This window comes from Haemorhous mexicanus, chromosome 6, assembly GCF_027477595.1.
Source record: "Haemorhous mexicanus isolate bHaeMex1 chromosome 6, bHaeMex1.pri, whole genome shotgun sequence".
In the NCBI taxonomy this organism is placed as follows: Eukaryota; Metazoa; Chordata; class Aves; order Passeriformes; family Fringillidae; genus Haemorhous; species Haemorhous mexicanus.
In genome coordinates this window covers 21,764,144-21,779,497 of record NC_082346.1, presented here as the reverse complement: position 1 = coordinate 21,779,497, position 15,354 = coordinate 21,764,144, and the positions used below count along the sequence as shown (strand labels likewise).

General features: G+C 42.6%; 1 protein-coding gene across 3 annotated transcripts in view; it reads left to right on the top strand.

Annotated features, from left to right (window-relative positions):
- The first annotated feature begins 6,576 nt into the window (after positions 1–6,576).
- PAMR1 (peptidase domain containing associated with muscle regeneration 1) overlaps positions 6,577–15,354 on the top strand; it is a 55,594-nt gene continuing 46,816 nt past the window's right edge. For 2 of the 3 annotated variants that reach the window (XM_059849250.1, XM_059849249.1), the window contains exon 1: positions 6,578–6,828. In XM_059849250.1, coding sequence (XP_059705233.1) covers positions 6,756–6,828 — 73 coding nt within the window. In that variant the 5' untranslated portion in view covers positions 6,578–6,755. Of the gene's footprint in view, positions 6,829–15,354 lie in introns of all 3 variants that reach the window. The other variant, XM_059849248.1, reaches the window with a different exon arrangement.

Below are 15,354 nucleotides of genomic sequence, written 5' to 3'. Positions count from 1 at the left end.
CTTCTCCCAGTTTCAGGTATGGCTATCCACTGGTATTTTAGGCTTCAAAAACTCAAAAGAGTCGTTTAAACCCACTGAACTCAATGAGACTACTGATGCAACCAAAGTTAGGCACATGCTTAAGTTCTTTACTAGGTCAGAGCTTAAAATACCATTGTGATCAGCACTGTGTGGTACCTTCATGGACACTTTAAACAGACATCTTATGAACTACACAAGATCTTCTCTTAACTTGAATAAACACTTTAGTTCACACTTTTTGTATACAGGGCAGTTTTTACTTGAGTAACAGCTTATAAGTTGTCTGAACCCCCCCAGTTTATATAGCTATGTAAGCAGCAGAATTATGTCAAGATGCTTTTTTCTGTGGTACTCAATACACAGAGGAGGATTTCGTGGTACAAACATCTCCTATACTTGCTGAGGCTGCATTCCTGAAAAGTGCCACAGCTGGTGATTTCACAGATGCAAATCAAATTGTCCCCTGATATTATGCAAGGGCAGTGGATGGGATTTGTGCTTCAGAATTCTGCACAGGTTAAATACTGGGGGACAGTATTTAACAACCTACGATCCAATTCATATCCAAATACCACTGCCTAAAAATAATTAAAGAAAAACTGTTAGGAAAATTTTTCTAAGTTTTTAAGTGAAACAGAAGTTGTGGTCTGGCACACCAGAGTTCAAAGATGACAAGGGTGACATGAAGGATAACTGTCTGGGAGCAGGACCATCAGGACTGTCAACTTGGCACATCGGTGCTTGGTAGGGACAGAAAAAGTGGATAAAATGATATTTTCCAGCAATTATTTCTAAGCACTTGGTTTTACAGTAGCTGAAGATGGCGATGACTTTTTTTTTAATAAAAAATGATGACATGACTGCACATTGGTCTGGGATTTTCAGCAGTATATATTTTCATAACATGAGATCAAATTTTGCAATCCCCTGGTGACCTTGTCCAACTGTTCTCAGAACAGACTGCTGGTCTGAAAGATCTCAGCCACTTCATCCATTAGCTGGAGTAATCTTCTTCTTTCTTTCTGAATCATTATATATATTTCTTCTTATCATCTTTGTCATCTTATTTCAGTCTCTCCCTTTTTGTCAAGGTCGGTCAAGTCAACCAAGGGAGAAGTACAAAAAACCTGAGAACTGATAAGTGTAAGATGGTGTAAAATGATGAGCACCAGAACTCCCAAAAGTTGCATCAGGAAAATAAATGGTGTGTTATTGTATATTTCATGATTATTTACTTGTATGACATGTAAAATAACTGCATAAATGGTGAAAGGTTTTGTTACTCCTTGTTATTAGAATTTCACTGTTATTCCCAGATAGATGTTTTCACAGAACCTTCCAAAGGACATTTTGGCAAATTTGACCTACAGGGATAGAGAAAGTGAGCCTTAATTTTAGTTTTTATGAGAATCAATGAAGGGAGAAAAGGAGATGACAAAAAAGCAGTACTTCAGATGAAAATCTTATTTCGTTAGACAGCACTGCTCAAGTCCTACCTCACTCCATTATCTCCATTACCTAGCCACAGTACAGTCACAGCTTGTGAAGCCTACTACCAGAACTGCTGTTCTTCTACATTTACAGTTGGAAAAATCAGATATTGAGCACCTATGGAAAGCTGACCTTCCACCAATTATTTCCCACATACATTTTTCTGACCTTTGTTTTGTGCATACATTCATCTGACTGGACTTTCTGCTGCAGTTGGCCTTCTTGGTGGAACATGGTTAGGTTTCTATCCCAAACCCTTACTCTTTTCATGGCTTCCATCCTGATTCACATGTACCCAAGACCATAAAACACAAGTCCAACTTAAATAAAATCAAAACAATTCCTAATCTTCTGTGTCTCGTGTTTTGGTGATTAGTTTGAATTTGCTATACAGACTAAAAGTTTTATTCATTAACCTAGAAAGCTTTATTTGTTAACCTTCAAACCAAAAATGTGTATCACAAGAATGACTAAATCTACAAGCTGTTAATTTCCATACAGGGAAATAAATAATTGCAGCCCTTTTTTATTATCCTCTTAGACAGTAATATCAATGTCTGTATGATTGTTAAGTAGGATTGCCTACTGGCTAGTTTTAATTTCAAGCCAAATCTTCCACCTGTTTATTTTCTTACACGTTGCTATGGTGAAGATTATCACAGACTGCATACAAAAGTGAAACACAGAAGGATTGCTGAAAAAACCATCCAGACAAAGACATGTAATAATAACTGAAAAAAAGGCATATTTTTTAGTAGGTGCCATTAAGCAGTCATATTTTTCTGGCCATATTTTTCTGCTGACCTGCCCAGAAATATATTTGGAATTGTAAATTTTGAACTGTTTCAATTTTCCTGACAAAATATTGCTAGCAAATACATTATCAAATACAAATGCTTTCTAACAAAGCATTATGATTTTCTTTACATGTGCCATTAGGTCAAGGGCTGTATTGTGTGCTGGCACTGCAGCTCCTACCTCTTTTGGCCACTACTATTCACACCCAGTTAGCTCTCCTGGACTGCAATGCTTCAGTCACAGGATTAACACCCCACAGAGATGGGAATACTTTGCAGAGCTCAGGCCAGAAAAAGCCAAACAAAGGGCCCTTATCTCTAGGTGCCTGTGTGGGTAGGCTGCCACAATTCCAAACTAATTCATGAACACTGGATATTTGCATTGTACATGCTCAGCAGAACTTGAAGTCCAAAGGGCAAAGTATAGTCTTGATAATCCTAGGAACTTAAAAAATGTTCCTCAGATATTCCAGTAAGGTTGAGAATTTATTTTAGAAGCTTTATTTTAAAGGCAAACACTTTATAATCTCTCCTCTAAAAGGAGAGATTATCTTCCTTATTGGAGGCTAAGAGATTGTCCTCCTTATTGGACAACAATGCTTTGAAGGGAGAAGCAAAATATTAGTGCAATTCTTTCATTAACCTCTCTTGCTGTTACTCCTGAAGTGTCAGATCTGAGCTTCATCTGAACTTCATTTCCCCCTGAGATACAAATCCTTTCCACCCTTTCAATGGGACCATTTTCTCTTAGGATATCTTTCCAGTGGTTTCTCCATATATTGTTTGAGTGGGATGGGTATTATTGGGCAGTCAGTGAACTTAAAAACCTAATTCCAACAATCTTCTTGGGAGCATATTTGAGTCCAGATGATTCAAACTCTTTCTTTGGCAGAAGACACCTCTAGTTAAGTGGGAATATTGCCTGTAAAAAAGAAATGGGCTCCAAATGTTCCTGTAAGAAGGAGGTCCTGTGAAGGCATCTATTCTGTAGTAGCAGAAGTGTGTCACATTGAAAATCACTAATTTCCTCCTAGAAGAACCTCTGGAGCTTTGGATGATGATCAAGAACATTTGGGACAGAATCGTTTGAGCAGAAGTCACAAAAGGAGAAATTCTTCTGGAAATGTTCCAGAAAACATAGAAACAAGAGATTTCCGTAGGCTGGGGGGAAATAAAAAGTTCACTCAAATATTTAAGACTGAAAAGCAATAATTTTTATTTCAAGTCCAAACTGAATTTATCCAGAACTATATATCCATCCTTAATTATTCTTCACTGAGTCCTCTCAAGCAGGACAGTCCAGAGCTACAAGTACCAAAGGGAATGAAGTTTGTGTTCCACTCTGTTGGAACCTGCCACTGTTTTTCAGGATATGTGCCTCAGCTCATATCCCTGCATGTCACTTTTCCCCAGTATAAAATAATGACATTCTTTCTGTTTTTACAGGTTGGACCACACACTGTTTTTCAGATTTCATGGCAAATTATTAGAAACATGAGCTGGTGATATTAATTACGCATTAATTATTCACACAGTGGTCAATTATTAATTATTGAAGGTCTTGTTTTACTCTAAGTAGAAATGGATTGCTAGGTACTTGGAAGTTATAATTAACACACAATAACTCTATCAGCTTTTGCAGCTCTGTCTTTTACAATTCAGTTTCAGTGGAATGTACTTTCCAAACCTTTACATCCAACGGTAAGGCAGATCCAGCATTGAAGCCAAATGCTACAGTGAGATTCCTCAGCAGCACAGACACATGGTTAAGAGCTTTTAGCTTTCTTTCATGGGGGATTACATACTACCTGAAATATTTGGCTGGTGCACTGTGCCTGGTTTGGTCCCTGCCTCTTAATAGGAATGCAAGAAGGGCATTCAGGAGCACTGTGTAAGCTGCCCATAGTCATTCCTGGGACTAACCCATGTAAGCTGGCCACGTGCAAACTTGTGGGCTTATGACTGAATTCTCTTCTTTGCCTGCTGAGCCATTCTCTAAGGAGGCAGTGGATCCACCAACTAAACTGATTTTGCAAGGTGTCAAGCTAAGCTAAGCACTGCAGAGTAATGCTGAGTGTGGCTATATCTTCTGTGGTATACATTCCCTTAGAGACAAAAAAAAAAGGAAAAAAAGATGTCATAAATCTACCAGTTAACCCTTTTGTTCACACCTCCTTAGTACAGAAGGGCCACTTTTCCATCCTAAAACAGAAGGTGTCCCTTCAGGGCTGATTCCTGCAAAGACACAACTTCATCTATTCCTCTTCCAGCATGTTGAATGTCTCACCACAGGGATTGACTCAAATGAATAGTTGTGGCCCTTGTGGGCATATTTTCCCCAGTGGTTCTGGCCTTTATGAATCCAAGTATTAAATCCTCTGTGTCTGGCCTTAAAACTCTGTTTCCCTGTGTCCAGCCTCATGCAGTGCTCTGTGATTTCCATTCACTTTGCACACCAAACCCAGATTTTGGTTTGCATTCCTATGAGCAGTCTCCCTCAGAGATATCTAAGCCTCAGACATCTGTAAGTCAACTTGCAGTCCAAAAAGGTCTTACTAGCTTAAATGATTTAGTTGCTTAGTGGAAAGAATGGCTAGGAAATAAACTAGTCATGATTCCATAGGCATTAAAATAGCTTAGTGTTTCTTTGTGAAGAAGTAAGAGCTTCCAGTTTTCACTGTTTTTATCCACTCTTGGGGGCTTCATTTTTATCCTCCGTTTTTTTCCTCCTGCCACTGACCAGAAATGGCTTGTTAAAGGAGCCCAAGTCTGGAATTAGGAAGGAGTTTACAGGACAGATATGAATGATCAGAAAGGAGCAAGGGACCACCAAGGCAGAGTTTCAGGGCCCTGGGGAAAGCGATGTCTACTGTGGGCTCCAGGAGAATGTAGTAACTGAGCTATAAGGCCCAGTGGGACTTGGAGAGCTTTGGTGACCTCCTCCTGAGCTGAAAAGCATCCAGGGCAGCAGCCAGGCTAGCTCAGCAAGGATTATGTGCCAAGGAAAATGGCTAAAATCTTGGCACCCATCTCAGGTCTTCTTCTATCAGTATTCTCAATGGTAGATTTGTATCAGTGTTAAAGATTTGGGGAAAAAATACTTTGGTACTGTTTTAGATGGAAGGTGCACAAACCCCAAAAAGACTGTTCACACTGTAAAGTCAAGAGGTTGGCAGAGAGACAAGCCTAAACCAGAGAGATGTCTGGTTAAAGGCATTCACCCCATGAAAGACTACAGAAAGGTGTAGCGGATTTTGCACTGCACTGAACTACTCAAGGCTTCCATTGGCAATGGCTCTCAAATTTTTGAGGCTGTTCAACATGCCTGAGTTTTACAAACTGTAGGTATTTGCTAAAGCTTTTTGGGTTACTTGATTTCCTACTACAAAGCAAATGCCAATTTTTCTATTTTCCCCCTCTCATAATATATGTAAATTTTGAAATCTTGCTATAGAAATCAAATTGGGAAAGTCTGATTTAGAGGAAAAAAACATGTCCTTTGGAAAGTACTAAAAAATGGTTCAAGAAAAAAATTTAGATAATATTAAGCATGCTGCTATAAAATATGGGTTGAAGACAAGAAAAAAAGTCAGTAGCATGTGCTAATAGAAAAGGCAAAACAAAAGATGACACAATGATAAAATCCAAACTAAATGGTCTCCTTTGTTTGGATTAAACATTTCCTCAATATCAGCATGTTCCGACAAAACATTTCAATTTTGCCAAAATTGCATTTTCTGGCAGAAATGGACAGTAAAAAGGTTTTGACTAGCACAAGCACACGTATGCCAAGTGATTCCTTTTGTGTGTTGTGGTTTTCATCCACTGTGGAGTGAACTTTTACTGAGCCTCATTCATTCATCTGCCCCACCATAAAAATGCACGGCTATTTTAAGCACATCGTAAAGTGAACCAGTGTCACTTGGCCAGGCTGCCCAGTTGTGGGAGTGTGGGATAGGAATCCCTCTCTGCACCCACCCCACACCCTGCCTTGCCACCCTCGGGATGCCCCACAAGCCCAACAGAGCAGGGACAAAGTGCCTCCTTCTGGAGATGCCCGTAACTTCACCTCACCCGCAGCAACCGGGATGGCTCATTTAGAGAGATATCTGCATTTCTCTTTCTCCCCGCTTTAAAAGAGCTTTCTTTACATAAGGAAAGCTGCTATCTCTGTTCTGAGCACTGAGCCAATAAAGCCATCACAGAAAGGATCTGTTGCCAGAGTCCAGAAAGGGTTAAGGCAGCAGTTGGAGAGGTTTGGGGTGACGTGTGCTTCTGGACGCCTGAGAAGTCTCTTGAAGGTAGTTCCCCTCTGGTGAGGATGGGAGCGTGCTGAGGTCTGAAATCCGAGATCCCTCGCAGCCTGGAGCTGGTGAGGTCCCAGTAAAAGCTGTTTGCCTGCTCTCCCTTCCCGAGCAGTCACACCGCTGCACTGGCCTGGGCAGTATGGAGCGAGCACCCTGGACACTTGTAGGACTCACTCTTCTCCAGCTCCTGCTCATCTCCTGCTTGCCAAGAGGTACTGTAAGAGAGCGTGTGTGTTCCCGGCACGGTGGAATGAGCCCCTTTCCTTCAGTGTGGTCAGAGGGGTTTGATCTCATGCGCTGTCATGGGAAGCAGAGAGATCTGCAGGGACAGCAATAATAGAAAGAAGGGGCTCTGCTTTATGTACTTTTTTTCCTGTCAGCATGGAGTGTGTGTGTGTGTGTGTGTGTGTGTGTGTGTGTGTGTAGGTTTACCCAGGAATGATTTTCAGGCAAACTTAACAGCCTTAAAGAGAAACAACTGGCTGAATTTGTTTGCCAATGGCCATTAAGAAAAAGGTATGCAATCATTTTGCTTATTAGTCCTTTTATTTTCTCAACACTCAGTGCTACGGAAATGATGATAAAAAGAGGCATTTAAGTCTCTGAATTGTAAAGCGTAATTTGTTTAGTTTGGCAAGACAGAGATTTTCCTCTCCAGCCCCAACACCAAGAATGAAGGCAAGGGAGAAAAAAGTGAAGGAAAAAAAGAAAACAAATCCCACACATTGTTTCCAATCTGGGATTTAGCTCTTCCAATATTATTCTCTCCAAGGGGAAGCCTTGTTAAAGCAGAATGATCTTTTTTGTACTCAAGCCCCATCCCAGTTTCTGCTGAACCAGCAAGTATTATCTTGATAAGGTTGAGCAAAAAGCATTTACTGTTGAGTGCAAATTTGCTGTAGTTATGGCCACGAACCTGGGCTGTTTACACCTGGAGGTGTCCAGACCTGCTTGCAGCAGCCAGCTGTCAGCATCGTGGGCCCTTAGGACTGGGAGGTGAGGTGCCCTCAAGTCACCCACCCTTGAAGCTGCTGCATATTTCCGCACTGCTGACTCCTCTTACCAGGGGAGCTGTCAGATCTGCAGGCACTCAGATCTCAATGACTGTAAAGCACTGGTGTCAAGGATGGTGCTTCAGAGGCCCCCTCAGCAGGGGCTGCAGCAGAGAGTCTGCCTATGCAGTGCCCTTCCCTGCCAAACCCTCAGGACACAGGGAGCAGGTGATGACCAGGGTCATCTGCCCTCCAGGCTGGCCACCAGCACCTGCAGCCATGCTGGGAGGCTGGCCTCCTGCCAAAGCTTCTCCTGGGTCACAAGCACAGGGAGCTTCTCCCCGCCTCTGTGCCACATGCACTGACTTGTCCCTGCAGTGGCTTGTCCCTCAGACACGTGCCACTTTGCACACTGGCCAGGCAAGGTGGCTCCATGGCATGTGCCGTGTGCTGGAGTGGCACAGAACTAGCCCTGCCAGTGGCACAGCATCCCTGGGCACAGGCTGTGGCTCTCAGGCAGCTGGGTGGGCATGAACCCCCCCTGCTGCAGGGGCAGCACGTCTCTCTCTCTCTCAGTAAGAATCTGATCTGCAGAGTACTCTAGCACTGATCCCCTCGGCAGCAGTGACAAGGGGAGGCAGGAGGAAGGACAACAATGGCCAGTGAGACACAAGGGCTGTGGGGCTGTGAGCTTTGGAGGGAGGGTGCTGGCACCCCCAACACCCACTCCTCACACACCAGGAGCACTGTAAGAGGAGCCTGTGGGACACATGGATGTCAGCTGTCCCCCTTGCCCCCTGCCCTTCCTTGCCATGCCTCCCCTGCCCTGCTGCTGCTGCTGGCGGAGGAGCTGCTGGCACTTGCTTGGCACACAGCTGGCAGCATGAGGGGGCCAGGAGCTCCCTCCAGCCACAGCAGGAGGGGCTCTCAGAGACTGGGGAGCGACTCAGAAGTGCAGTGGCCTTAACATGTCAGGGCAGGTTGGAAAATAGCGTTTTGTCTCCTCCCCACAGATGTATCCAATTTTTATCCATATTTATCACACCCAGTTGCACAGGGCCTGCCTCGAGAGCTGGGGGCAGGAGTCAGGGCGGTCTGGGAATTTACTTTTTGGAATAAACTTGGAGTGCAAGTGACTCATGTTTCCTTAAAAATATATGTGTGTTTTTGTGTGTTTCTGCCTATCTAAACCCTTCCCAACCTCTCTTCCCCTCCCCCTCCAGCCTCTGTCTAGAGAAGTGAAGGCCAGATGCACTCAGACACATCCAGATGCATTCAATCTTAGCAAATGGGTTACTTCAGTTCACATGTTTAGGTTCCTAGCATGGACAAAGTGAAAGAGACTTGCTTTTTATTTTGGAAAAAATGCTGGGGTTACTTGCTTTTGACCCTGAGGTCTCTTCAAGTAGCTCCCAGGAGTCCCTGCAAGCCTGCCAATGCCCAGGATTTTTCTTTCCACCAGCCCTGAAGGACCCGTGACCACCACAGGACGATGCAGTTGTCAGCAGCAGGACCTCCCTTGGGCATGTGGATGCCCCTCTCCCTCCTGCAAGAACAGGGACATGGTGAGGGGCAAACTGGAAGGAAGACCATAGGGCAGGGAGGCAAGCCATCAGCAGGGACAGAGGCCAGGCAGGCTGAAAGCATCTTCAGTCCATGGTTAGGGCTGGACTACGCACTCCAAAGGAGCTGTAAGGACTAAAATTTGAGGAGGGTCGCTGCAGTCTGTGTGGACTGTTTCTATCTGGGCAACGTTAACTGCAAGTTAAGTTGTCAACATGTTGCAGGTCTCACACCATTACAAGAGGCAAGCCCTCAAGACAGGTCCAGCTCCACTCCTCCACGTTTACGACACGAGCACATTCTCATGTTATGTGGTCATGAATTCATTTCAGTACTGCAGCTGCTTCTTCTCTGCAGATTTCCAAACATTCTCTCCTACTGCAGAAGTCTAACATCATCAATGCTGTCACTTACTCAAAAGTTCTACATTCATTACCTGTTCCTGTTCCTTGTCTTGCAGCACAGAGAAGACAAATGCTCTTCCTGATCATAATAGTATAATTCCTCTGCCCAGAATAAGATCCTCTGTCCCACAGAGAATCGAAGCTGAAGGGTGATGTGGCAACCTCTGAAGAGTCTTAACCTGGCTATTTGTTCCTGCCACAGCTTTTCTCAAATGAAGCCACAAGGCCACAGTGCCAATAATAAGATCACAAATGCCAGGTCATAAATACTGAGAAGAAACTAAAGGAGAAGGGTATATAAAAAAGAGAGTCAAATTAGTGTGCATTTATTAAGTGGGCAGATTCCACTTAGTATTGTAGATTTCCTCCTGTGCTCTTCCACTGGCTTTGATTCTTTTTAAAAATAGAGATCCTTCCTTTCTGCCTCTCCCCACTTGCCACTGTGTGAAAGCACACACTACAGGCAGAAAAGGATGCTAACTGACTCTGAAGAAGCAGCAGTCTAATTACTCAGCAAAGATCTTTGACCATAAAATAAGCACATTGAGTAAAACTAAAACAGGGATATATTTCAACTCCTATTTTAATTAGCCCAGCTGCTGAAAGAGTAATAGGGACATAATTTCTAGAGAGAAGCAAATGGTTTTAGAGACAGCATTATCCCTTTCATCCTCTTAACACATCAAAGAGACAAACAGACATAATTTGCACAGTAGTTAATCGGAGTCAAAAAGGTTAACAATAAAGACCTGCACTTTATTATTAAGGGTTTGGGGTACATCATTTTCCAAGAGCCCCAGTAAAAGTCTCTTAAAGGGAACATCCCTCTTCCCTTATAAGGTGTCTTCCTCTTGGCCTCACTGAAATCAAATGGAGAATGTTACTACTCATCACAATGGAGCCACAGTTTCACCCAGTGCTGCACTCAGAGCATTTCCTGTTGTCAATGTCCACACACCTGATGGCTGTGGGGTGAGGCCCAGCTTGCGTATCTGTGCACTGGTGGTAGAGCCAAGTAAGAAAGGAGCAGAAAAATGAGATGGACTTAAAGAAAGTGTAAGCTGCCACTAGGTTTCATCTCTGTTGAAGCTGTCTTTTCTTTAATGAGAAGTTAAGGAATTCTTTCAGAATTATTACATGGCCAAACTCTCCCGACTAACTGCCTTAAGAAATGGCTCCTTCAAATTCAACTGCTTGTTTCTTCAAGACAGTAGTTGTTGTTGAGCAGCATGTTAAAAAATAAAGATGACATCAAACACAAAGGGGCATGTTCTCATCAGTGCAACACAAACTGGTTAAATAATCACTTCAAAAAGTCATCCTCTATGGACTCAAATTCTAGAGATGTATCCATCTGTTTCTATCTGGTCTTACACTGCGCTGTTACTGCAAATGGCACTTTCCAAAACAATTTGAAATAATGTTTCTTTGAGCTTAAGTAGTGTTTGGCAATGTACTGATGGATAAACTGAGACATTGAAGGAAAATTTTTGCAGGATAACAGAATGGACTTGTAGCATAAGAAGTTCCCTCCAAGGACAGATTTGGCAAACTGGATTTTTGCTCGATCAGTTGTCTGATCCCTCCACATAGCAGCTACTGTCAGCACAAATACAGGGATGGGAATGGGAAGTCAGGGAGAGGAGGGAGAAAAATGTCCCATCTCAGCAGCAGCAAGGGCTTATATCAGCTTAAAGTGACTGTACTCTAAAAAAAATCCTCATTCTTTTAAAGAAGTGGAAGACACAAGAAATAATTGGTATAATTGGACTTGCTTCAACTCACCTTACTTCTTAGCTACAGTTTTCCCAGCTCTCAGATCTTTGGAGCAGAAATCCCTTTCCATTTAGTGAGGTATCTATGATATACAAATTCACTATGGCAAAAGATGAGTCAGCTGAAGCTGACATTTCACCATGATGAGCGGCCTGACCCACCCCTGAGGCAACAATGTGCTTGTGAATCTCTTCCTGAATCACCAAAGCTTTAAGCCTGATCCCAGCCCTGGGCATGAGGGGAGGCAGCAACATCACTGAGGGGAGTTGTTGGACTGACACTGCCAACAAGGAGAACATTGTCTGGGAGTATTCCCTCCAACTGCTGTCCCTCAAAATCCATCACTGACAGCCTCTAGGATCTGACATGCTGTAGGGATTAGGAGGTCTTGCTAGGTGCAGATGTAGGTAGCAAGCCTGACTGCACTGCCATCTGAACCTGAAAATGTTGATCTCCCACCTCACAGTCCTGCTCAGGCTGGACCCAAAGCGTCAGATGAAGGGTGTTGGGCTGTGCCAGGCTCCTGGGCCAAGCAGGTCTTCCCTCCAGCACATGCCCTGGACCTTTGCGTGCTTTCCCAGCACAGGCATTTCTTGCATGGTTTCCATAGTCTTGAGCTGCTTCCATGTGAGTTGTTTATGCCTGGATTTAATGGGCTTTTCTTCCATCATTAAAATCTCATAAATTAATCTACTGTTTATTTGCCTGTCCAGAGTCTTGTTTGTTCTTTGCAGTTAAATATTTTGTATGGGTTGTCAAGCAGCTTCTTCCGGCTTGTCCCAAAATCAAAGACGCAGTCACTGCCTGCAAGCCAGACTGCCTGCTTTGGAAGATTATCAAAGTGAAGCTCACAAAACACCCCACAATTATCTCTGCCACAGCTGGCCGAGGTCTTGCTTTCAGCATTTTACTCAGTCAATAAATCTTCCCCCACTTTTCTCTGCCTCATTCTTCTCTGTTCTGTGGTAATAATGGCCAAGTGTGTGTGTGGGAGCTGCCAGTGGTTGCCCATCCCCAAACACACACGGGGGAGCAGGGTTATGCCTCTGCCTCCCTGGAGCACAGGCTGAGCTCAGCCACACAAACAAACATTGCTTACACACTTAAGTGACTCTCTGCATATCCCTCTTAAACTTCTGAGGCAAAGGTTTTATTTACCTTTTTTTCAGTAGCCCTGAGAGAAAACAAAAGGGATCCTGCATAAGCTCTTCAATCATATTTATTTAAAGAATAGCTTCTACAGAACCTCAAAATAATAGATTCCATGATTTCTGTGAAGAAAATCCTAGAAGGGCCACTTAAAAAAATCTCAAATCCACATATTTCCTTGTCAAGGCTGTATAAATTGCTCAAACTGCAGAAACTGAGAACCTGAAAGGGAATTAAATTGTCAGTAAGTCAAAAGATGTTTTTTTAGATATATTCATTGTCTAAGGTGAGACAAAAGAAGTGAGAAAAAAGCATTTCTAGGTGGCAGCAAGTATATTTCTACAATTTTTAAGGGCCAAGATCAGCTGCTCCTTTCTTAACACTAAATATTACCTCAAGGTCAACTTATTCTACAAACACACACATTTGATCCACCAAGAATAAGTGTGGCCTCTGCTTTTTGGCTCTGTTGTGTACACAAGCTCGACATATGAAAAGAAATATTCATATGCACACATTCACACTCTCTACCTACATGCAAATACATATGTAATACTTTAGGGAAGAACAGAGTAATTTAGATGGAAAGGGACCTCTGGATGTCACATGGTCCAGCCCATCTCTCGATGTTAACTTGAAAGTTGTGTTGCTCACAGCCTTACCTTGTCAGGATGTGAGCTCCTGCAAGGATGAAGACATTCCTTTGTTACCTCAATGTAAGTTTGCCTGTGAATATTTGGATCATTTTACAGTCAAAAAATTCTCTTGAATAATATATCCACTTTATTAATAGGCTTTAGCAAGCTTGAGATAAATTAGATTTCTATCTTGAGTTAGGAAAAAAATGAAAATTTGAAGGATGCTTTACAAAAGCTCTGAGTGTTGGGTAGTTATTTATTAGTCAGATTTTAAAGAGTACTGCTTCAGGAAGGAGAGAGACTCCCAACCCATACACCAGAGACACAGCTATTGTCTGCCTTGTATGGTGAGATGTATCAAACTGAGTGTCAGTTCCACAGAGATAATTAGATGTGTGTAATTAATTTTCTCTGGAATCTGAATCAGATACAATTCATAGATAAAAGGCTTAATTAAAAGGGAATAATAGCCATAGGTTAAGAAGCCCCAGCCTGGCCAGGATGATTGACTGCCATTCTGGAAATTAGAAGGCATGAGTTTAATTCCTGACTCTACCATTGTTTTTCCCTGGCACCTTGAGCAAAGTCACTTCACCTCCCTTGTGCTTCATTTTCCCATCTGGAAAAAGAACTTTGTCAAGATCTACAGTCAAAAGGGTCTATAACTGCTGAACAATAAGATTATTTCAATGCAAGATTCCACTACTGGAATAAAAAAATATAGAATCTTATTGGATGGAAGGAACAGCTTTTTCTTTTTGGAATGATTATAGGAGCAGAGAGGGGGGATGGAAAGGTTTCAGCACAAACAGCAGCCTCTTTCCTAAACTTAGAGCAGCAGTGGACTCTCCCTGGTCGCTGAGGACACAGGGAGAGTCCACTGTGGTCACCAGGCACAAAGGGCTGCATTTCATTTCCCAGCCAAAGGGGAATTAAAAAAAAAAAAAAAAGGAAAAGAAGAAACAGTTTGGTGGTCCTTTTTTATGGAGTCAGTAAAAATCCCCAGGGGAGAAGATAAGCTTCCAGCAACCAGGCTTCATGAGGTCATGGGGAGTCAAGTAAGACAGAGCAGCAAGGCTCAGTGATAGGGAGCTCCAGCAGGCACAGTAATTAGGTTATCAGTGACAATGAAACAAAAAAACAATCGTGTGAGAAGGGAGACAGGTACAGACACGGATGGGAGTGTTTCACCTTAGAGATATATGGCTTGTTTCATGACAAGACAACCCTGTTACTCAGAGTTTAATACACAAGGGAAAAGGTTGTTACCTAACCACAATTAAAAAAAAAAAAAGAAAGGAAAAAAAAAAGAAAGAAAAAAGAGGAGGATAGAAAGGGAAAAAAGAGCTAGTCTCATTAAGTTTCCTTCATGTCTCATCTTTCTAGTCTGCTCTCTCTTTTTACTATCAAACTCAATGAAAGCAGTCATCAGGGCTGTCAGCTGCTTAGAAGGCATGCTGACAGCTCGGTGCATTCTTTGGATCTCTCTTTGTAGAATTTAGACAGCACACTGGTGGGGAAAGACAGGATCTGCACTTATTGTGGCAGTCCTGAGTCACAGTCTGAGGTTGTTCCTTAAAAGGGTACTTCCAGCATAGCTTAGATAGCATATGAGGTTATGCTAAATAATAGAAAGATGCTACCATATTAGAAATGCCAGGCAAAACGAACCTTTAAAAATTACAAAAAATCTTGTTTCCCTTGGCAGTGAAGTCAAATGTAACAACATGTGCTTCTGGGTGAAAATAGGGAGTGAAACCAACTAAAATCCAACTTTAAAAGTGGCCTTTCCTGGTGGGCCCCCTAGTTTTCAAGAATAGCAAATTCACAAGCAGAAATACAACCAAAACATGCTATCATAGTTTAAATAATCTATACTATAGATGATGCTTTAAATCAGTCCTGTAATCTGAAGGAACTTTCTCATGTGATATCGTCCTCTGTGTTTTTTTAAAGCTATTTTTCTCTCTGCAGAAGTGGGAAGGCCTTGCAGAGAAAATGAACATATTCCTTCCCTCTGGTCTGTTTGCTTCCTCTGGCTGGCACTGTGAAATTCCTGTGTGTTCCTTAGACACGCAAACCACACTGACATTTCAGGTGCACATTGCCACATAGTTTGGGTGTTTCTGAGCTGAAGACCTTGGCCAGCCTCATGGCATCCATGGACAATAGATCCTGCCAGTCCTCATCAGATAATGGATTGTTTCCATGTGTCC